Source organism: Cyanistes caeruleus, chromosome 17 (genome assembly GCF_971803275.1).
Source record: "Cyanistes caeruleus chromosome 17, bCyaCae1.hap1.1, whole genome shotgun sequence".
In the NCBI taxonomy this organism is placed as follows: domain Eukaryota; kingdom Metazoa; phylum Chordata; class Aves; order Passeriformes; family Paridae; genus Cyanistes; species Cyanistes caeruleus.
In genome coordinates this window covers 16,784,964-16,807,909 of record NC_141717.1, presented here as the reverse complement: position 1 = coordinate 16,807,909, position 22,946 = coordinate 16,784,964, and the positions used below count along the sequence as shown (strand labels likewise).

General features: G+C 37.9%; 1 protein-coding gene and 1 long non-coding RNA gene across 7 annotated transcripts in view; one reads left to right on the top strand and one right to left on the bottom strand.

The window, feature by feature from the left end:
* The window catches only part of KCTD5 (potassium channel tetramerization domain containing 5), a 38,346-nt gene that overhangs the window by 3,172 nt on the left and 12,228 nt on the right, over nucleotides 1-22,946 (bottom strand). Inside the window, exons 5-8 of one of the 6 annotated variants that reach the window (XM_086854087.1) lie at nucleotides 22,090-22,206; nucleotides 16,168-16,293; nucleotides 13,647-13,705; nucleotides 2,900-9,095 (exon numbers count right to left, since the gene is read on the bottom strand). In XM_086854087.1, coding sequence (XP_086710213.1) covers nucleotides 13,661-13,705; nucleotides 16,168-16,293; nucleotides 22,090-22,206 — 288 coding nt within the window. In that variant the 3' untranslated portion in view covers nucleotides 2,900-9,095; nucleotides 13,647-13,660. Of the gene's footprint in view, nucleotides 1-2,899; nucleotides 9,096-13,646; nucleotides 13,706-16,167; nucleotides 16,294-22,089; nucleotides 22,207-22,946 lie in introns of those variants that run through there. The other 5 variants (XM_086854084.1, XM_086854082.1, XM_086854083.1 and 2 more) reach the window with 5 other exon arrangements.
* On the top strand, nucleotides 14,190-15,911 carry LOC147650102 (uncharacterized). Its single transcript, XR_015277291.1, has 2 exons — nucleotides 14,190-14,997; nucleotides 15,799-15,911. It is a non-coding gene; the product is annotated as an uncharacterized LOC147650102 (long non-coding RNA).

The window sequence follows — 22,946 nt, the reverse complement described above, 5'->3', positions numbered from 1 at the left end:
GGAGCCGCACGTTAAACAACAGAAGATGCCGCGCGGCGATGGGCTCGGTGTTCGACGGCCAAGTAACCGGACAGGGCCGAGCACTGCTCGCCATCGCGGAGGGCCGCTGGTCCCGTCGGCCCCGCGAGGGGCTGGGACAGCGCCCAAGGCCTGCACGGGGCACCACGGGCCCGCCCGCCGTTCCCGGGCAGATACCCGGCGGGGCGGGACCGGCTCGCGCAGGCCCAGCGGTTCCACGCCCTGCTCGGCGACCTCCGCCGCCACTACCGAGACCTGCGGGGTGCTCAGAGCCTCGGGCGAGCAGCGCTACGCCGGCCGGCCCATCCAAAAGGCAGGGGCAGCCGGGGCCGCACACCCATGGCCGCCGGTCCCGTCCCGACCCGTCGCAGGCGAGGGGCGCTAGCCCGGCCCAGCCCCGCTCCGCTCCCCGACCCCGGGGCTACCGCGGTCCCACTCCCGGCCGGGCCTCACCGAGAGCCGCCGCCGCCGCGCGTGTCCCGGATCGAGGCCGCGCGAGTGACCCGGATGTTCCCGCTCCCGCTGCTTTGTCTCCACTCCGGAATTTCCCTCCCTCTCGCCTCGGCGCGGAGCGCGAAAGGGCTATTCTGTCCCTCGGCCCGATCCGTCTGTGAGCCTATCGTCACGCTTTTCGCATCCTCGCGACACAGGACCCAGAGGTGCCCCCAATAATGCCTGAGTAAGAAGCACCGGAAAAAATCCACGCGGGGCTATCCCAAAGCCGATCACCTCCTCGTGCCTCTCGCTCCCACCAGCTCCGGCGGAAAGCTGAATCAATTTTTACCTCTGGCGCTGCGGGAGTCGCCTGCGACTTAGGAGCGCCTGGTCCGTCGGCGGGCGCGCGCAGGTCTGGCGGGCCGAACTCGAGGCAGGCCGAGCCCCGCCCCCTGTGGCCAACCGAGCCCGATTGAAGGAGGGGCCGATGCGGGACGGGCAGACCGGCCTATCAGAGAGCCGCAGGCGGCACGGAGGGCGGGCCGCAGCTTTCCTCCCGGCCGCGCTACTTGCACTGACCTTTGCGGGATTTATGGCCTGGTTTTTGTTTCCATTGCTTTGTTAGTTTGGTTCGGTTTGGTTTCCTGGAAGGGGGGGGGGGGGGGAGGAGGGCTGCTGTTTGAGTTTCTAAGAACGCATTTTTAGTGGCAAGTAGAGTATGAATCACATTCTGTTCTCATCTTTAACTTCTCTTTCTTACTGAAACGGAATAATTTTTAATCCTGAAACCTCTGCCTAGCTATGCTTTGTGCTAGTCTGTGTCAGTGTTACTTGAACGATGTTTTGTGTAGTATTGTAGAAGTTCAAAATGGTTTCTTTGGAACGCTAGAATTGACTCTTTCAATAAAAAGTTATGTAGATTCCCATAAGCCCTAATCAAAATTATTTGCTGAAGATCATTCTACCTACGAAAACTTCATCAGTATCAAATGCCCACCATAGACCAGGATAAACACATACTTCCCTGTGTAACTTTCCACAGAATTACAGTGGCATTATGAAAAGCAATGCAAATTATTAACGCTTGGCTTACAGGATCTTGCTCATGAAATTGTGCACATTAGTCTCCGAGGATGTCACATACATACGGACCATGTGTAAATGACTAGCAGGCAAGACTCCAGCACACTGAAAGATGAACAGCACTCTAAAAGGTGAATTTGCAGGATCATTTTCATCTTTCTGAAGTGAAACTTCCCACTGAAAGGAAAAGTAATGCCAAATGAGCCCTAAACGTTATGAAAGATCCAAACAGGTTGCTAATGACTTAGTCGTTTCTGTCCCCTTTATAAACTGGTTGGTTCAGGGTAGACACTTAGCCCTTTTATGCTCTCACTTTTCCTAACAGGTGAAAAAACTTGAAGCAAGATATGCAGAGTAGGAATCTGGATTGAAAGTCATGCCAGCTGACTCTAAAGTGCCAATACTTTTAGTAGGACAGTCTGATGATAATACAGATGCACATATTGATTACTTAATTAGTACAATTGCTGTACTTGATTATTACAGCAATGTTTGTTATTAGCGCTTATTTTAGTAAAATTCAAATGCAATTAAATGTAGCAGATTTATTTAGTAAAGTAACACAGTTTCACTGAAGTTTCTGGATATATGACGAAATAATAGAATGTGCTTTGCACTTAAAACTGATTAAACTGTTAAGATGAAATTCACCTCATATGTAACTACAGAACCTTTAAGAATTTTAAAATCTTGGGTCTTAGCTTCTCAAATTCTTAACAGCAGTTTGGAAAATAAGAACTGTCCAGTGGTCTTCTCATTACTAATACTCAATTATGAACTTTTCCATAAGTATAGAGGACACAGCCGTCAAACTTCCTGGATAATTTCAACAACCTGTTCTTTGTACTTAAATAATTTACTTCCTTCAGCCATTTCTATCCTTGAAGTTTATTATATGTTTGCCTTATTGCAAAGCATCAATTTCCATTAGCTTAGTTTTTCAAACAAAGAAAACACATTAAAAAGCAAAGTAGCAGATTCTAGAATCTTTGATGTTAGGGTGGTTTTTGAGTTGTGCAAAAGAAAAGGTATGCAAAGTGATTAGCTGAAACTTTTTCATGTGATTATATATCCATACATGAGACAACTATTTCCTCCTATAATGATCAGTAAGTCATAGCAACTGCGAAGAAGATGATTTCCCAACTGATATATATCTGAATAGACCTAACTTTTTTTGTGTCAGTCTTTGGGGAAGCAGTAAAGGGATCTTTACAAAGGAGAAAGTGTTAATGCTTTAAATCACTGCACAAATATGCAACTATATTTTACATATGAAGTGTTAAACTAGGAATTATCACAGGATATGACACTATTAATATCAATTAGTGCATTTAGAAAAGACAGATATAAGACATCACACTTTAAAAGGGAAAAAACAGGTTTATTCCATGCAGTTTACAATACACTAGTGTTATGAAAAAGAAGTTAAAAAAATACCCACACACATTTAATTTGTTTGTTTTGAAAGTGACGGTTAACTGTAACCACCTTCAAATTATTTGGGAAGCCCTAGCAGATTTTTTCCCAGGGAAAAAATTTCCCTGAATTCAGTTTCTTGTCTGTGCCTGTGCTATGAGTTTTGCTTAATGCAAATGCATTAAAACCAAATCAAAACTCAAATTTTGCTGCAGTAAGAACACTTCAGAGATAAATAACTGGCACAAAATAAAGTGTTATTGCTAATCCACTATCCAGGAAATAACGTGTTGCAAGTATGGCCACTCGGTTATAAGCACAAACAGCTGATGCACAACTGATTTTGAGACCAGTGATTTGGAGGAAAAGGTAAAAAAAAAACCAAACATATGTTGAATTGGGTAGGTGGTCCTAAAGAGTGCATAGGAAGTAGATTTTTTTATAACTAGGTTGAGATAAAGGTAAAGACAGAAGCAGGTGGAAAAAGCTGCCATTTGATACTTCTTCAGTTTGGTGATCTTCTTTCAGTTCCAGGTAGAGACGCTGGCAACATTCCTTTTAAGAGCGCCTTGGCACTTTGCTTCGTTGTAGCAAGTACACATGAGCCAAGTTAACATCAGTAAAGCTGTGCATAAGCTTTCGGAAAATCTTCAGAAGTAGCAAGAATCATGTACAGTAAATACATTTATTCTTTACTCATTTCAGATGACGAGGCCTCAAAATCACAACAGGTCTTAGGTCAAAATTTAGGCTCAGCTTTCTAAGTCAAGGAAGAGCACTGACACAGAACCTCTTCCACTTCCACTCACCCCCAAAGTAGCAAAATAACTTCTAGAAGTTTCTTTCATTATGGTAGTTTTTAAGACACAACATCCTTAAGAGAACCCTCTGATGTGTCCAGAAAGCTGTATTTGCAGCAGTGTCTATTCTGAGCTATCTATTCAGTATCTATACTGAACTTATGAGAAGTTTATGCCTTGGTAGACGTTGCTAAAGTAAAGATCAACTAAATTGCAAAGAAATATTCTGTGACAATTTCCTGGGGCAGAATCTCCCTCAAAGCTTTTTTACTGCCAGTGCTGTTCATAAAAAGTTGTTAGATTTCAGCAAAGGTAATAATAAAGTGGAGGATAAGTACTGCCTTCTCTAGTGTGCTCTTATCCAATCTGAATACTGAAAATCCAAGCCATACAGGAACACTTACATCTGCAACTGGTTCAGCCATTTGTAAAAATTATTTTAGAGTCCATGAATTGAAAAGAAAACAGACTAGTTGTTTTTTTAAACATTGTATGTCTCTGGAATCTCAAATTAGCCCTGGAAAGCATTTTAGCCCTTAGCATTTATGCTCTGAAAATGGAAAGAGTTCCTTTTGACAGTCATTTAGGCAATCTGGACAGTAAGATCTATTTAGCCCTTTAAAGCCTCTGTTCATTAAGAAGCCTTTAAAGACAACTCCTGATTTTTGTGAAACAAAAGAAAATTTATACGACACTGAGTTCAGAAAGCCTTCCACTTTTTTTTTTTTTATACTAAATATTTATACTATTTAAAGACTCAATAATTCTACACAAAAAAACCCACCTAAGATCCCAAGATTGTCCTTAAAACTGGAGATAACTGCAGTCTAAACTACAACCAAGTAACAGGCAGCATCCTCGGACTTAAGTATTTCAATACTGTCGTGTCAGAAAAGACACTTCTCCAATGACCACTCAGGTTTTAACCCTACTGTCTTAAGGTAACAGACACTGTTAAAGGTGTAACAAAATTTCATCTCTTTTCAAGAGCCCCACAGTTCAAGGGCTGATTGAAAAAGTTAATTTGAAAAACCTGAAACTTTTAATGTGGTGAGAGAATAAAAATTGGAGAATGGCGCTTTCTGATTTTATCACATCTCAAGAGAACAAAACCCCAGACTTCATCACCAAGCTTTCATTTGACTTCCATCTTCCTCAAAGAGCCCAGGAAAACTTCACTCTTCCCCCAGTACTTCCCAAGGAATACATTCCAGTATACATGGGTAATTATAATCCAGACTGTATTTAATTCCACTGGACCAGATACTATTGCATTTTTGCACTCCAAGTTAATATTTTTTGTAATATTAATAAAAATGTGTAACTACTATGTGTTTATTTGCTGGTGGTAGCCCTCTACAGCTTAAACAGGGACTGACAACTTTCTAGAACCTCAACAGACATCCACAGAATAGTGTCCTGTTACGAGAAGCACTGTTCTGATAACACTATCATCCTACTCAGCAAACTTCTTCCCCTTGTTGCATGCCTGCAACCAAGTTATCTTTTGTTTAATCTACCAGTTTTCATATTTCTCCTGAAAAAAACCAAAAACATCACCTCTCCCAGAAAAAGAGAAGATTGATTCCATTTTTGAATCTGCAGGAAACAGTCCTGTTTCTAATCAGTCATAACTGTGCATTCACATTGGTAGAAATGGAGCTAAACAGCTATTGTCCAAAGAAAATCTGAAAACAAAGAAGTCAGATGGATTCACCAAGCATCATTTTTAAAGAAATATCTTCTCCTAATGCTAAATGCAAGATGAAAGGAACTTTTATCATTACAAGAAATCGGAGTTTGAAAAAAACACAGTACATTTTCCAACTTTTATGAGCATATGATTCTGATGATAGAAATTTTAGTAAAGAATTAAAAAAAGCTGCTTAATTTGATCAAGTCTTTGACACACAACTAAATTACTGTAGGATAAAGAAACTGCAATTAACCGTAATCCATGGAAATCCCACAGTAAGTTGGACAAAATCCCAGATAACCTTTGGGCTGGAAGCTGCCAAGTCAGAGTTATACATCTGGACAGTTATTAATGGACCATATGACATTCATGTCTTTGAGGCCTCAGAATTACATGTCCATTGCAAACAAATTCTGATTCACTTGTCGCTTGAAGAAGTCAAAAGCATGTAATATAAAAATGTCACCTCCAATAAAGGAAAATAGCCTCTGAGAAAACTTAAGGCTAACTCAAAGCAAGAAATTGCTATAGCAGATTTGAACTTCTGTTTTCAAACAAGTTTTGCAACATGTTTGTCATGTAAATGCATTTGAGGAATTTCATCTCTCTCCCTTCCTCTGCTTTATTCCTTCTGCTATGATCTCTTCGAGCTCAGGATCTAAAGTTCTAACCTGGAATACTGTTCTGATTTAAGGATAGAGGAGCTATGACCAGAGTTAAGTCCAAGGAGTTTGTAGTACAGCTGTGCAGCTCCAGCCTGATAGTGAACCCCTCAGCTCTGCACAGTCACAGGCAATTCTCAGGTAGGTACTCTCCAAATGGCAGAAAAGGAACAAAGGACTCCAGTTTAAACTATACATGTACATTGCTTCATCCTGCAAGATCTTAACAGATGAAGCAATGTTTGCAAAGCATGGTGATGCCGCTTGGATTTTAATGCAATTACCTCATTACTGTCACTAACTTTATTTGAAACTGCAACAGTCAAACAAAAAGAAACTAAACTTATTTAGGGATAAATTCTTAATGCCTTGAAAAAAGCTGAAGAGAGCATTTCCATCTATCTGAAAGCCTCACACGATCACAAAAATTAAAGCAATAATGACAAAAGCAAGAACAGGAAAGTAGTTGGTTCAGGCGGTCTCAAACAACAGCATATTTAAAATAATTTACAAGGTACCTGCAAGTTCACTCTTTTATTTTCTTCTTAAAATCTTTGTGAGGTATTGGAAACAAAGTGCAAAAAATTATTAAACACTCATTTCCCTAAATTTAGCTATGGTAGGAATACATTGTAAACTAAACTGCAGGTAATCTCATCATAAAAGCAGGATTTAAAACTGAAAATATTCTAGTGGAAAAAAACCCCCAAACCTAGGAAAAAATACTCTTTTTACATACTCTAAATTTGTTCAGTTTGCTTAGTTTGTTACTCATGCTTTGCTGATGCAATTATGGAAAATTTCAATTTATTAAATAACCTGTCCTTTTTGGGTTGAGAGAGGCAACAGAAATACTGATTCAGAAGGATCACTGTGAAACTGGTATCTTGGGCATTAAAATCCACTAAGATCAATGCTGAATTACTCTGCAGAGCACATCAAAAAAACAAGTGACATGGTTAGCTGCAATTCCATGAGCCAGGGAGCTCAGAGAATTTGGTGGAGTCATACTGCTTAAAAACACAGTGACTACTGCAGCAGAGGAAATGTTTTAATATGCACTTAACACAGACAATTGTTATGCTTATTTTCAGATACACAAGATAATCTGTCACTATTTAGGGGACATCTGTGTGCTCAATTTGAGATGATAAAATATGGGTACCTAAAAAAGTATAAAAGTATAAACATTTCCCCCTACACAATTACAATTTTAGTAAATTAAATTCAGATTTAACTTCCTAAAAAAAGACGAAAACTGTACGTGTTGTGGCGGGGCCAGCAGCTTCCTGTGCAGACCACATCCAAGTCGCAAAATGCATTACAAATCCTTTCAAGCATTAGGCACACGGACAAAACATTTAGCCCATTGCTTAACCTGTTTAGTAGAAATGTTTCTTACAAATTGTTTCACCAGACTTTTATCAATATGTAAGTCCTTTAAAAAAAATTCTAAAAAAAATAAAAGAAAAAAAGTAGACCCTGGGTGTTTGAAAATCAGGTCTTTGTGTAAAGAATTACCTACAGTATATGCATAAAATCTGAAATGATAAGAATGAAAACTGTAATATCTTTAGAATTTAAAACCATCCTGTAGCTCTTTGAAACCCCCCTCCATGGGTTCCATGAGTCAATGAAGCCAAGTTTTATACTGTCCATTTCATTAAGTGTTTTAAAGATGTGCTAAAGATTTTGCTCAAAATATAGTGTGTCTTGTGTATTAGCCTGCATCCAGGACAAACTAACAAAGCTGCACCACATTCTGTTCAAACACTGTTCTTAACTGCATAGTTGAAACTGTATAGAAAGAGAAAGGTTGATTACAGGTATTCTGAATATCCAAAGTAATCAGGTTTTTCAACTGAATGAGTTTAGGTTCACACTAAGGTTGATTTTAATCTGTGTCATAGAGACAAGGACCTAGGACTAGCCAGCTGTATTTCTGTAAAACCTTCCACTCTAGAAAAATCTCTACCCTAATCCACACAGTTCAATGTTTTATAGGCATTTTATAAAAGCACAAACACACATAAAAGTACAAACACCTCCAAAGAAACAGAATGTTCAATTGGTCATTTTAAGTGAATTTTGATTCCACTTTCAAGCATGTGACCAGGACTGGAGCATAACTTTTGCAGGAGACTGTTTCAACAGAGAGAACATCAAGAATAACTCAGAGGAAGGCCATTTTCTCTGAGTTTAGTCTTCCCTTTGGGTATTAAAATAAGCTACCTATCCAGTCAATATATACACCCTTCAGAGAAACCTTTTCTCTGTTGTGTAACTTTTACACATGCTAGTTTCAGTTGATCTCCTAGGCTGTTATTACATAATAGATTATGTCACAGAGCCATAAGGAATGTGCAGTATAATACAGTCAACTGGGGCTGACACTGATTCTGAAACAACATACGCCCAAATACTTGCATTTCTGGGCTGTAACGTGTGTGTGTGTGTGTGTGTGTGTGTGTGTGCACGCATATGTCTGAAAGCGTGCGTGTGTGCGTGTGTGTGTGTGTATGTGTGTGTGTGTGTGTGTGTAGCACCAATTACACTGTCCTTTTAAGGTTTACAAAGATCAGTAGGAAAATGTCTCCAAACTGATCAACATTGGGTCGTCCAGCACCAGACATCAAGTGCTACATGTCTCCGAGGAAAATATGAGTGCATGGTCATTTCTTTTCAAATGACCAGTATCAATCAGCCAACAAGAGACTACAACCATGCACTACAACCAAAACTTAACACACACTCCCACATCATCTATTCCCATTATGTAATCTTGCAATGCTTCCAGAAGTTGACACCAGCTTATAGGCAAATATGGTTGAACCCAGATCAACAGAAAATTGTCTAAATCAGATTTTTTCTTTTGCAGCCAAGCCTCTTCAGTGTGACAATTCACTGCATCTTCAAGTAAAAGAGAAAAATTGTCACCGTTCAATACTTTCTTCACATCCTGGAACCTCGTTCTTGCAAAATCTGAAATAGACCAATAAAAATTCTATAAATGGAAATTAGCTCATTGTCATTCCTAAAGCACAGAGATCAAATAGCAACATAATGACTATTTTAAATAAGTGGTACTGTGTCAGGGACCTGGACTGAGGACATTCCTGGGGTCTGTGCTTTAAATCTGAAAAAAGACAGACCGATATGTACAATGTCTACTTTCAAATACTATTATATCAGATGTAAAATATTGCTAGGAATTGAGTATTATTAATATAAATAATTAATACATTAATAAGACTTAAGAGTTTGCAATTGTAAAAAGTAAGCCACTGCACCTCAGCTTAGTTCAGAAGATCCTGAGGTCCTATGTGGTAAATTAACCTGGGTACTTCACTAGAAACTGAATCTTCATTTATCCTGTTCCAGTAAAATGTCCTTAAGTTTCTGAAGTTTCAGATGCAAATTGTATTCCATAAATTAGTACTGAAAACATGAACTAGTAAATCAAAATGTGCAGAAATGGCACACTGGGTGCAACGATGCACAAAGTTTTTAAAGGCCAAGTACAGCCTGGCAAGATTTAAATCGACACCCATTCTACTACCACTTTGAGTATTTTCTCTCCTTTTCTGTTTCAGTTTTTTTTGACTCCTCCAAAGAGGAAAGGATCCAAGTCTTAGGACTGATTGTTCAAGCAACAATATTTTAATGTTGCTGCTCTAAACTGAATCACAACCAGCAGTAACAAGGTGAAGTGTCATACTACTGTGTAGTACTTCAGAATTGTGTCAGCAGGCTGTGGAACCAGTCACGTCAAAAGGCAAACAAAGCACTAAGCAAAGCTTCAAATGTACTGAGCACAAGTACTTAAGAATGCTAATCAGTGAGTAAAAGTTTTATGATACTTCATCTTCTTTTGCCTCTTGATAGTTTTCCTAGTATGGGGAAGGGCTCTTTCTTTCAGAAGCTGAAAGTAAGCAAAGGTACAACCCCTAAACAATGGCAGAGCTACCCTCAAGATGGAATTTTCTTCTATTATGATCTTCGTGCAGCCTGATGTTACAACAAACACTCAGTAACACATTCCAGCCCACAGAATCTGCCAGCATATACAAACACTTCAATCTCTGTGCTTGTAAGGTAAAGGCTGGCAACTGCTTCACACAGCAGTTTCAAGTACGGTTTTAAATTTTATGAGCTGAAGTATTTGATTTCCTTTTAATATTGTTAAAATGGCTATTTTATCTTTCATAAATAAGACTTCACTGAAGTCAAGCAAGGTCTCACCTGCTTTGCTCAGCTCCATGGGATTTTTTTAAGGGCTGAAGTTCATAAAACACCCATTACCGTTTGTGTAGCTCAGGGACAGTTCAGAGGCAGTGCAGTGTTAGCCAAAAAATTTAAAATCCACTTCATAACTTGCTCACTGTACTCCCTCCTACACCTGGATCCAGCTTTGTGCGTACAAAGTTCTTTTCCATTTCAAATTCAGCTTTACTGTTTTGAAGTTATGAAGACAGATGTCAGTGCAACTACTTTGAAAAATTTCCAAAATACAGAAAAATGTTCTCCACTGGCCATGTCATGCTTTAAGGTACATTTTAGAAGCAAACACCTCTTATTTCATGAAGATAATTCATGAATGTTACATGTCACTATGTGTACTAAAGCAAAAAGGATTTCATATGAAACTATAGGAAAGATGTAAGGAAAAAACCCAGGCTTTGTAAATTACTCAGTAACTGCTTGTGTAATACATACAAAAGGGACTAGATAAACTTACAGAAGACAGTGCCACTGATACCAGGTCATGGTATTACAGTGCCATTGTAGCTTCCATACAGTGACCTGGATGAAGACTTGAAGCCCAAATTCCCAGACTGAGTTTTACTGGAAGGTGGGGAAATATATCACAAGTAGATATCATAAATCATAAATGCTTCATACTTAAACTCCTTCCCCAAGTACTTGCTGTTGATCAGAGCAGAGAACAAAATGCTGGAGTAGACATCCACAACAGAGATAACAGTCTGACCCAGCCAATGGAGTCAGTAAGTGAAACCATATCCAACAGAGACAAAAGCATGGCTGAAACAAATATCTGTGCAACTAGAAAATAATACTGGATATATTAATTTTGTTAATATTCCCGATTTAATATGAAGTGCTTGAGTTCATTCATTCCTAGAAAAGTACTTGTAAGATTAATAGACTTTGAACTGTTTTCAGTAGCATCAGGAGCACATGCAGTAAGATTAAGCTGAGCCAGATCTGGACACTGAATTTTGCACACTTTACTGAGCCAGTAATCCCAAGATAAAGCAGAGAAGTCTATTCCATCAGGCAGTATTTTAACACACTTTTCATGGTACTTCTTCTGTAACCTTTACCTCTACTGAAGGCGGAATCATAGAATCATAAGAGTGGGTTCGGTTGGAAGGGATCTTAAGGATCATCTCATTCAAACCCCTGCCATGGGCAAGGTCACCCTTCCACTGTCCCAGGTTGCTCCAGCCCTGTCCAACCTGGCTTTGGACCCTTCCAGAGATGGAGCAACCACAGCTTCTCTGGACAACCTGTGCCAGGTGTCTCACCACCTTAATTGTAAAAAGCATGCTCATCATTATATCCAATCTAAAGCTAGCCTCTTTCAGTTTAAAAACCTCACCCCTTGTCCTGTCACCATGAGCCCTGGTAAAAAATCTTTTTTCATCTTTCTTATAAGGCTTTTTAAGTATTGGAAATGCAGTAACATCGGCCCTAGGGCTCTCTTCTCCAGACCTAACAACCCCAACTGTCTCAGCCTGTCTACACAGGAGAGGTGTTCCAGCCCACAGGCTATTTTTGTCTCTCTCCTCTGGACCCACTCTCACAGGTTTTTTCTTGTACTGGGAATCTGAGAGCTGGATGCAGCATTCCAGGTGGGATTTTGTGAGAGTAGAGTCGATGGGGGAGAATCACTTCCCTCAGCCTGCTGGCCATGCATCTTTTGCTGCAGTCCTGGATAACTGGCCTTCTAGTCTGCAAATATTGCTGGCCCAAATTCAGGTCTTCACCTACCATTATTCCCAAGTCTTCTGCAATGCTGCAGTAAATCCATCTGTCACCCAGTCTGTACTGATACTGGGGGTTGTCCTAACTCTAGTACAGACTTGCTGTATAGAGGATTTTCCTTATTTTCATATTTCTGTTCTATTTTCCCTATAGGTGCACCAGATCCAAAGCCGGCTTAAAAATTCTAAACAATGCTGAATGAACACTCATATTCTAGGGGACTGAATGTGATTGCTTCTTAGAGAAGCAGAACATGACAACTATTTCTTCCCACTCAAAATAAAGCTACTGCTGATAGTAAAGTGTTTCAAGGACTGTGCCTCTCAGGGAGCTTAAGAATATTACATTCAATTCCAGGGGAGTGCCAGTTTATTTTGCTTCAATAAAGCCTCAGATTTGATCCGTTCCTGTCAGCTACTCCTGAAGACCTGGCAAAAGGCTTTACACTACCCTAGCAGTAGCTTCTGTTAGCATCATTTTAGAAAATAATATTGGTTCTTCTGCAGCCACGTGCAGCGACTTCACAGCATCACAGTGTATCCTGAGTTGAAAGGGACCCACAAGGATCATTAAGTGGCGATCCCGGCCTTGCACAAGACAGCCTCAAGAATCACACCATGTGCGTGAGAGCATTGTCCAAACTTCAGAGATAACTGTAAGGCTGCTTTACAGCTAAAAAGCTCAGGTATACAGGTGAAAAGCTGAAGTTTAATCTCATGCAATGGTACCTATCTTCAATTTATATAGGTTCAAGTGCCTACCCAGAACATACCACTGAACATTCAACATTAGGTTACCTTCTGGAAACTAGAGAGTGGAATAAATATGAGAAGTACTTAAAGACACATTAGGAAAAGTGCCTAAATTGTTTTTTCAGATGAAGCTTTTTTTGTGCTCTTCCACTTGTGACTTTTAATGTAACTTGATCTTCAATCAGATGTCAAACTACAGTGGAAAGGATCCTTCCCCAGAGTTGCTTCCTGTCATAAATACAACTGTAGCACCAAGATCACACTATTTACTTGTATTTGCCACACCTTTACTAAAAAAATCCTTAGTTTCAAAGTTATCAGTTAAGACCACCTTTGAACTATGTTGCACTTCAATCAAGTTTGTTAAAATTATTGCCAAATCAGATATTTACTGAAAATGTATATAGTAAGTTTCGATCAGATGCCTCTACATGAAAAAAAACCTATCTGACAGAAAAGCTGGTGCACATAAAAAAAGAAAGAAATTAATGAATGAAAAGCAATTCTGGCCTTAGAATCTACATGAAGAACTTTCCTTCTCAGCAAAGCTTTAAAGGTACTACTCACAGTACAGTTTATAAAAGCAACATGAATTATTCTGTCAAAGAAGCAATATCCAGAACAGGAATTCTATCTTTGCCTACCATTCCACAACTATAATCACAAATACACACACACCACCAGGACTAGCCAAAGGACAGCACTAGTGGGGGTGGGAATTGGATGGGGCAGAAAAGCATCTGGTTAAAATCCTAGGGCAGCTAGTGCTCACCATGACATTTACACTTAATCTGAGTCATTCATATCGTAATCCGTTTCTTCATCCTCACTCTGAGTGTCATGCAGCATGCAGCACGTATAGAAGGAAGGGAAAAGAAGAGATTGTAAGTGAGTCAGAGCTGCAACAAAGTACAATCCACTTACACCTGAAGCATCTGGCAATGACACTTATTCACTTTTACCTGGGACCTTCACTCTTTGTATAAAAAAGTAAGACAGCTGACCATTACAAGAAGGAATGCAACAGATTTCATGACAATTTCCTCTTCCAAATATCCTGAAGTCAGCAGATAGACATCAATAGCCAGGTCAATAAAGTAGTATGAAAGAGAAGACTGCTTGTGGGAATACAGGCTACCAGTAAAAGCCAGTGGAACCATTTATGATTAATTTACTTAGCTTAGGTGTATTAGCAGGTTACACAGAAGTCATCTACTAACTTACTATGCTGTTAACTAAAAACAGAAAACACAAGAAAAAAGTCCCTAAGAATGAATGAAGGTGAAGCTTGATTAGATGGCTATCTGAAGATACTTTCTCCTATTCTGAAAATCCAGGACTATTAACTGAAACTGAAGTGTTTGTCAATGAAAATTACATACTGGCAGGTCTTTTTTTTCTCTAACTCAGTCTGCTGTAAAGGTAATAGGAGGACTTTCTTATAATTCAGTCTCCCAGTACATGAACATATTAGTCTGTACATAAAAGTAGATACCAGAATTTCTATCATATGAACTTCATGAAGACCAACTCAGACACTACTGAGACTAGAAGATAATGCTTGCTAAGAGGGAACTCTGGAGACAACATCTCCCAAAGTCAAGATTCCTGAACACAGCTGTCAGAAACCTCTCAAGAAAAAAAATAATTCTTTTTCCTTTTTTCCCCCAGTCACAACATATACCAATATACAAAAATACGATCTTTTAGAAAATACTATATAAAAGAATTATTCTTCAAGTATTGTCTATTAATTGCTAGCAACAGATTAACTCTTCCAGGACAAAAGGAGTGAATGTTTATATCTCCAACCAAAATTAACAGTAAATCCTATTCTTCACAGTGGTCAAATGATGCGCTGCTCTCATCTCTGAAACAATGACCAAGCAGCACATTAATGGAGACATCTAAGACAGCCTCTCTCAACGTTACTCCATTTACACAGTCGTAATGCAGTCTCAACTAGCTTTTGTTTTTTGTCTTTAACACTTGCATTTGGTCCATATTTTCTTTTACATTAAGGATGCAGTGTGACTCTGGCAACTTCTGAAACTACCTGAAGATGCACTACCGTTCCTTATGAAGATGTTTATTAGGCTCTAGAATTCTGCATTTTATTTCAGGTAGGTATCTCAGCCCTAAATTATCACCACACACCTCTAACATGTCAACTTTCAAAGTCTTCCTCAAGCATCCTGGCAAAAGCAGACCTTAACCAGGGTTTTGAAAGAGTAAGACATAGCTTACTCAGTTTCACTGTTTACCCCTGACTACATTGATCTTTTACAACCCATTGGAAGTTGTATCTCTACAGTGATGAACATAAGTTACTAATTTCACTAGGGATCCAACGTACAGCTTAGAGTATTTTTATAGTGCAAATTATAAAAATTATTCCATATGTGTAGCTCCATAACATGTTACAAAGCATAGAAAGCAATGAAGTTTAATCTATTTGAGGCCTCAGTACTAAGACTCAGAACCATTCCTAGCATTATTTCAAAATCAATTTCTTTGAAGGTGATTCTAGAAGAAGCAAGCTTTGATGTTTTACCAATTGTTTCCCATCTACATAAGGGAAATCAAAAGCTCTTAAGCAAACTACAGGTATAAGCATTTTGTCTGTCATTGTCATTTTGTAGTCATTGCCTCATACAAAGCAGCAATACAATGATAAAAGCTGTTCACTACTCATGACACTGAATATACTTACATTACAGAACTGCTCTGCCTTAAGACTAGTCAGCTGTGGATTTACATTTTCCTTTGTACCAATTCTGAAATACAACTGTGTAAAATGCTAAGATACTGTGCCCATTACAATCTTTTTGTAAAGTTGGTTACTGAAAGTAAACTTGGTAGAACCCTGAAAACATTAACAAGTACCCTCATTTTATAACATATTGCACATTACTGTTTTACAGAGACAGCATCTTTCGAGTTCCACTTTTGACAGTATTCTTCAGCTGAAGTCAAGCAAGAAAAACAGTTTTTAACTGAACCAGTGTCATTCAAATGTATAAGAAACAAAACCTAGTTTCTCAGCTGTAAAGAGCAAGTATCTGCCAATACCTGAAAAAAAGAGTTACTGAAAAAGTGGAGTATTGTATTTAAATAATTCAGGCATGCATAACAAATGCATGCTGACTGTACCATTTACAGTCCCTCATACAATGAACAAGGGGGAAAAAATGACAATTAAATAATGGTCCAGAATGGAAGTACATCTATCGTGACTTGTGAAGCCCACCCAATTCAACACCATTTCTTTAGTCCAGTGTCTAGTAACTCACCTTTGCTTTTTCACTGGGCTCACTGCTTGTGCCATAAGGAGTGTTATGCAATTCCTTTGAGACAACACACAGAAATTCAGCCTGATCTTCATTGCCATAGTTATAGGAAGAACCAATACTGACCAGCTGAAAGATGAAAAAAAAGAAAGTAAACTGTATTTCCACATAAAACAAATTTCATAAAGTCTAATGATTAGTACAAAGACTCCTCACTCTTCAGACTGTAGGCTGTGCCTGAAGCATAATTCTCCACTTCAATGCAAATACATTTTGATGCTGACAAATACATTGACAATACACACTTTGATGATAAGATACACGCAGTTGTTTTTTTCTCAACAGTTACAGAATTAACGATTTACAGTTATAATTATCCTGTGAAAGAAAAGACTGTGGAGGCAGGCCAGTGGAGAAGTAGCCTGTTCCCTGTTTCTGTTATTTACTGGAAACCTTCCTATCCTCCAAAGTTAATTTTTAAAGTTTATATGCAGTATCTTAATGTGACATGATTTACATGTAAATGGCTGCATGCAGGAACCTCTTTAGCCTGAAGGGACACCCATCACTACTTACAGAATAATGGTATTTCTATTAAAACGTATTTTGAATGAACAAACACAGTATTTGCATCTGACTGGAAAACAACAAGACACAGTGTGGTGGGACATCAAGATTAACATCTAAAATTCATACATACTGCTACAAGAAAGCTAATCAAGGTAGTGCTACAAGCAGAAGCCATGTATAATGAAATGTGACATATTTTCAAGTTCCTGCATTCTCTATATATATTGAATGATAAATGACAATTTACTGAGAAAGAATATACTCAACATCACTACTACTTCTTATGCAGCATGTTTATCAAATGGCAGAAATTGTCTTACCTTACACACAATACACTTACCTAATGCTAGAAGCTTTATATAGCCTGCCTTTCCAAGCCAGATTCAATTCATATGTAGCTGTTTCATTTATTTTAAAGTTTTATTTCAAAAGCACAACAAGACAATGTGTGATCTACAAGATAATGTCAGATCTACTGACACAAAGTCCTAAAAATAAAACTGTTGTTACCCAAATTATATTTATCCACCAAATCACCACACATATACAATAAGTCTGCCCTATTCCCAAATCTCTACTATACCATTTAAGTGCTCTAGAAATGGCCATACAGAAAAGTCCTAACTTATTTTTTTAGGGTAACAGCACTTAAAAAACTGCAGTTATCTCTGTGAAGACAAATAATGTACTACCATTAGTCTAGAAGAACACCAAAGAGAGTAAAGTATTTATTAAAGCATGAGAGATGAAACCAAAATGAAATCCTGATCCAGAGGTTGTACTTAAGGGATTAAATTATTCCCCCAACAAAAACTGAAGTTAGACCAAGGTTAAAAGCGGCTTCCATATAGCACTGCCAGAAGAAAACAAAGCCTCACTGTACTTTTTAAGGAGAGGACAGAGATGTTCAAATGTTCCCAAACTGCAGTAAGACAGCCAAGCAAGCACTTCCACAGATGGACAAAGCCAACGTCTACATAGTGCAGCATAGTGCAATCTGTCTACATAATGAATCAACTTGATGCCAGGCCTAGGCACTGTAAAAAGTTTCTGGAGCCTGATGATTTTACAGCATACAAGGCTCAGCCTTCCATGAGCAGTACTGGCCATCAAAATTCATTGCTCTCAAATTACGTACTTTAATAACACTGAGTGTGACCACCAGAAACCTCCCCTGCCTTCTCCTCTTCTAACACCACTCTAGTTCTGCAAAATATATACATAATCAGTAATGAACACAGGCTGATCAAACATTAATATGTTAAAGACATTTTTTCAACCAAAACTGTGTAATGAAGTTACGAACACCCAGGTTTCTTAGATGCACCAATGCATATACAAGACCTCATTTACCTTGAGATGTTAAATCAGCTAATCTTTCACGATGAGTACTATGCAGTCTGCACCATAACATATTTGTGTATTACAGAATCACAAAACCCACAGAGTAGTAAGTTTCTTTGTTGCACAAGATGGACTAAGAAAGTATACTGAAAAGCTGGAAAATCAACTCAAATTTACTTCAAATATTGAGATGATTTGTTGATTGTTTTCCCCATCAACAAAAATATACATAAATTTTCAGAAAAAAATAGCAGTTAAGTTGCCTTAAACTCAACAGAGTGGTATAAAGTTTACACTATATAGCAATTGCAAACCATTTAGAACAAATACAGTAACTGCTTCAATCATTAAGGTGAAAGGTAGGACATTGAACAGTTTTAAACACACTTAAAGGCTAGAAAACATTCAGAAAGCTTGCATACATATTTAAATAAAGCCACTCAAAATTCATGTTCTCTGAAGAGAAGTTTGAAGAATAAAATTCAAGCATAAAACTTAATTAGTATACAGTTGACTCTTCTTGGAAAATGGCAATAACTTGCTATTAGGTAAGCTATGGTAAGCACCAGAAGGTAAAATACTTCTTTACTTATTGACCCTATAAAGAAACAAATGACCTCTCTGAAAGTAGATACCATACAAGACCCAAACATCAGCCAAATAATCAATCCCGCTTCAACCAGGTTGACAGGTCTTCAGTGGGTAGCTACTAACAAATGCTTCATAATTCAACTACATGAATTAACCTTTTGCACATAAGTCTTTTCAGGAGACATGGAAGACTGAATACTTTTGGCCAGTTGGGTAGGACTATTAATTTAGCTGACTGCAAAACATTGAATGACTTTTTGCCACTACTGATCAGTTGATAAATTGATAAATTGATAAGTTGATATTGATCAGGCACTTTTGCAGAATTAGACCCAAGTTCCTCAAAACTCCAACTCACAATACTCTCATACACAGTTTCATATGTGTGCAGCTAAAAATGTGTAATTTGAATAGTAGCAACTGCATGCTAGAAATGTCACTGTAGCTTTCTGAAATGATCAACAGTAAGGCTGACGGCAGAAAAAGAAACAATGGAAAAAGACTGCCGATTAGAACTGATCTGTTCTGTCAGGAACTGAGACCAGAAATATGTTTTAGCACTCCTATTTCAACTCATTTCATTGTTCCCAGTATTGGTGACAACACTTTAAGAAGAATGCTGGTAAAAAAACCTGGAAGACCACCCCTGCCATGTCCCTCTGCCCCACACTACCACTGCCATCCTACCCCCTAAAAGAAGCCACAACGCACCAGAGTAATCTGAGGTATGAAAAACAGGTCAAAGGATTTCAGATTATCCAGACTACTGTTTCTCAGACTCTCTGAAAGGACAAACTGTTTTTGTTTTGAAGCCACATTTACTTCATGTGGCTTAAATTACCAAGAATTTAAGGAAGGATAAAAGAACACGTTGAAACTGTAAATTCCATAGATTTGTATGTTTCTATATACATATATATGTACATATACATGCATGTATCTATTTTTCTGCATTGGTTTAACTTTTCCATGACCTGTTTCATTACACTCCTTACTAAAGCAGTGTGATCCTGTTTAAGCATCCCTATGAGCCCCAACAGTGCCAGAACTGAGCACAGGAAAATGGCAATGCTACTTATTGCAGAAAATTCATTAGATAAGGATCCATTACTGCTTGCATGGAATAAAGGTTAATAGTACTAGTAAACTGTCAGCTACAGCTAAAAAAGGGCATGAATGGAAAGCAGAATTATTTTTATTTTTATTAAATCAAGAGACATATAGCTATTGCTTCATGTGCCAACAGAGGTCACAATTTTCCTGAATAGACAAAGAAATCACAAGAAGGAACATCCTGTCTCATAATAAGGAACCTTATTTTTGAAGTGAACTAATCTCATGCCTAACTGAATTGAGTCAGATCTCAAAATCACACACGTTTCAGTAACATGCCTATACAGATTTGCTATATTGATTTAATAATACTGATTCAAAATCTATATAGTATATCTACCTGACAATTCAGCAATAGTATTGCTACCTCAGATAACCACTCCGGCTTGCACAAACAGCAGCCCAGTCATCTTCTTTCTTCTTTTTCTTCCTCTGCTTACCACTAAAGTTACTCATATTAACTAGCTTTTCAACTTCACCACTAATAATTTCCTTCTCCATTATGTGATGGTCACATGATGATTATCAAAAACCAAGTAAATTCTATACCAATTATTCTCAAATTCTATTTTAAATATTCTTGTATTTTGAATATTACTGCTTCTACTTCAGATGTGGTGAACTCCTTGTACACTAGAAAGCTTGAAAAAACTGTCCATTTTTTTAATTTTTAATTATACTATCAGCTAACAGAATTAAATAAAATCCTCCACTCAATTTTTTTTTTAGAGAATCAAGTTGTATGAATCTAAGAATGGACTTTATGCCTTTTAGACATATAATGCATTTGTTCTGCCTTCCCAAAGGACTTGCAAAAAGTTATGAAGATACACACATAACAGCTCTTAAAATTCAGCACTGATGACTGACACCAGGCCTGAAAGAATATTTATTTCAGGTCTCTTAATCCAAGAGCCAGACTTCAAAGCTCAATTATTTTAAATTATAATTTTTATTTTATTTTATTTTATTTTGTACCTGCTATTTCTTCACTGTCCTCCCCATCTTCCATTTTACAATGCTGACTTTTACTTTGAGGACATGAACACATGAATAATGTCATTCTGCCTGCACCCTACACATCACTAGAAAGTCACAATTCTTTCTCTGTTGCCAGAAGTCTGAAAACTGTGCACACATTCCACATTCCAAATGTTACCTATACAACTGCAAGAAACAGACAGTGCTTGGTGCATTGAAAGAAGATTCTGGAATAAAGCAGAGTAACAGTCCATGTTTCAAATCTAGCATTTCATTATTAAGTGTCCATAGAAAATCATAAGCAAAGCTTTGTTTTTATTAAGTCATTTCACTATCATGTTATCTTCATAATGTCATACTCATCTTCCAGACCAAATAACCATATATAAGAAAAAGAACAAGTCCTCCAGGCATTTTGTTAATGAAAAAAATTACAGAGTACCAGGTTCCCAAATCAATTCACATACAACGCTTCAAAATTCAGCACGGGTATTTAAAGATCCAGAAACTGCCTCCAATATTACTGAGAGCAAAAACTCCTTCCCAGATTCATGAATATTTGGAAGTAACACAGCAATCAAAAAAGCAGAACAAGGGGAAAAGGAAGAATGTAAAAAAAAAAAAAAAAAAGCGAATGAAGAAAGCTAAGATTCTCCATTTGGATTTCAAAAAAATTTCCCAGGATGGAAAAAAATCCTAAAGCAACAAAACAATAAAGCCAAGGAAACACAGTTTTTCAAGTTTTTTCAACCTGAGATAAGATTAAAACTGTTCATTTTGTTCTCCCTTCGCTCTTCTGTTATTTTACTTATAAAAAACTTCTGTTATTCATTATTCCAGTTAAGTTCTGCATTTCCAGAAATAAAGGGTTCAAACTCAGAACTTAACTTTGGTGGATGAAATAATAATTTTCCCAATTTACCAGAAATGTCCCCTTCTGGACTCACTGAATTCAAAGCTGTATTTTTAGCGCTCCTTAGGTTTGAATTGTACCTCTTAGTTGACAAGTATGGATCAAAGGCTGCTAAATTTTGGAGGAAAATTTAAGGAAAAGAAGTTATCTATTGAGGAGATAACTCTTCCTAAGAAAAACCTTGAACTAAAGTACCAAGGGAATTTTTTTAGGTTGTTTTTCTAATATTTTTACAATGTGGACATTCATAATGTGCAATGAAATACTGTGAATATAAATAAAAGCCAGTCACAAATACACACAAACTACTATGTGCTGTACATTTAGAAAAAAAGTGGAATGATCTGAAAGCAGCAGAAATGCAAGGAGGCCAAGCACATCAGTGTGAGGGCAAAAAGAATGGTGTGACACACCTCACTGCAGTATTTCTGGAAGCATCTCTCTTCCCCTTTCACTTCCCGTGACACTATCAGCAGAAACTCTGACTGCTGAGCCCGGCCACAGCTGTACTGGGAACCTATACTGACAAGCTGAAATAATCAATCAAAGCAAAACACAAAAAGAAACCTTTGTAAAGCTGAAGCACATACTGTTATCCAAATTGTACAAGTAACAGATGAGCTCAAACATTCAGGTAACGCTTACCTGCCACTAGAACAGGTTGCTATCAAGCTACAACTTTCACTTCAACATAAAATTTACTGAGGCAGTTGCAAAGCCCTTTTTAATTTAGATGAAGTTAAGGGTTATTGATAAGAAGATAGAAAACTCCCCATATACCTGTGTTGTAGCCAACTACTCCGATAAACAAAGTTCGGTGCATTGTAAAAGTAACTATTATTTTTCTGTCTCACATTGATTGACAAGTGAAGAAGGTAACATGGATATAAGACTGGAAGGTGTTATGTAAAGCAATATATAAAGCCTGGGTATTAAAGAGCTTAATCTTATTCCAAATACTGATAAAATACAGATAAGGAAACGTAAGTCAACAAGAGGAAAAAACTTTGAGCGGTCTAGATTAGCTTTAGAAGGAGTAATTTACAGAAGATACAAGAAAATAACTGGAGTGTAAAACTGTCTCATTCCCACAAAAATTACTACCAAGAACACTGGCCAAACATCTAATAATTTAAAGTTCAAGCTCAGCTAAATTTCTCAACCTCTTATTACAAAACAAATTTTATCTAAATAACACATGACAATTCCTAGCCCATTTAAATTAAAGCACAGCCTGTCAGTGCACTTTAGGGAGATTAGAACTTAAAAT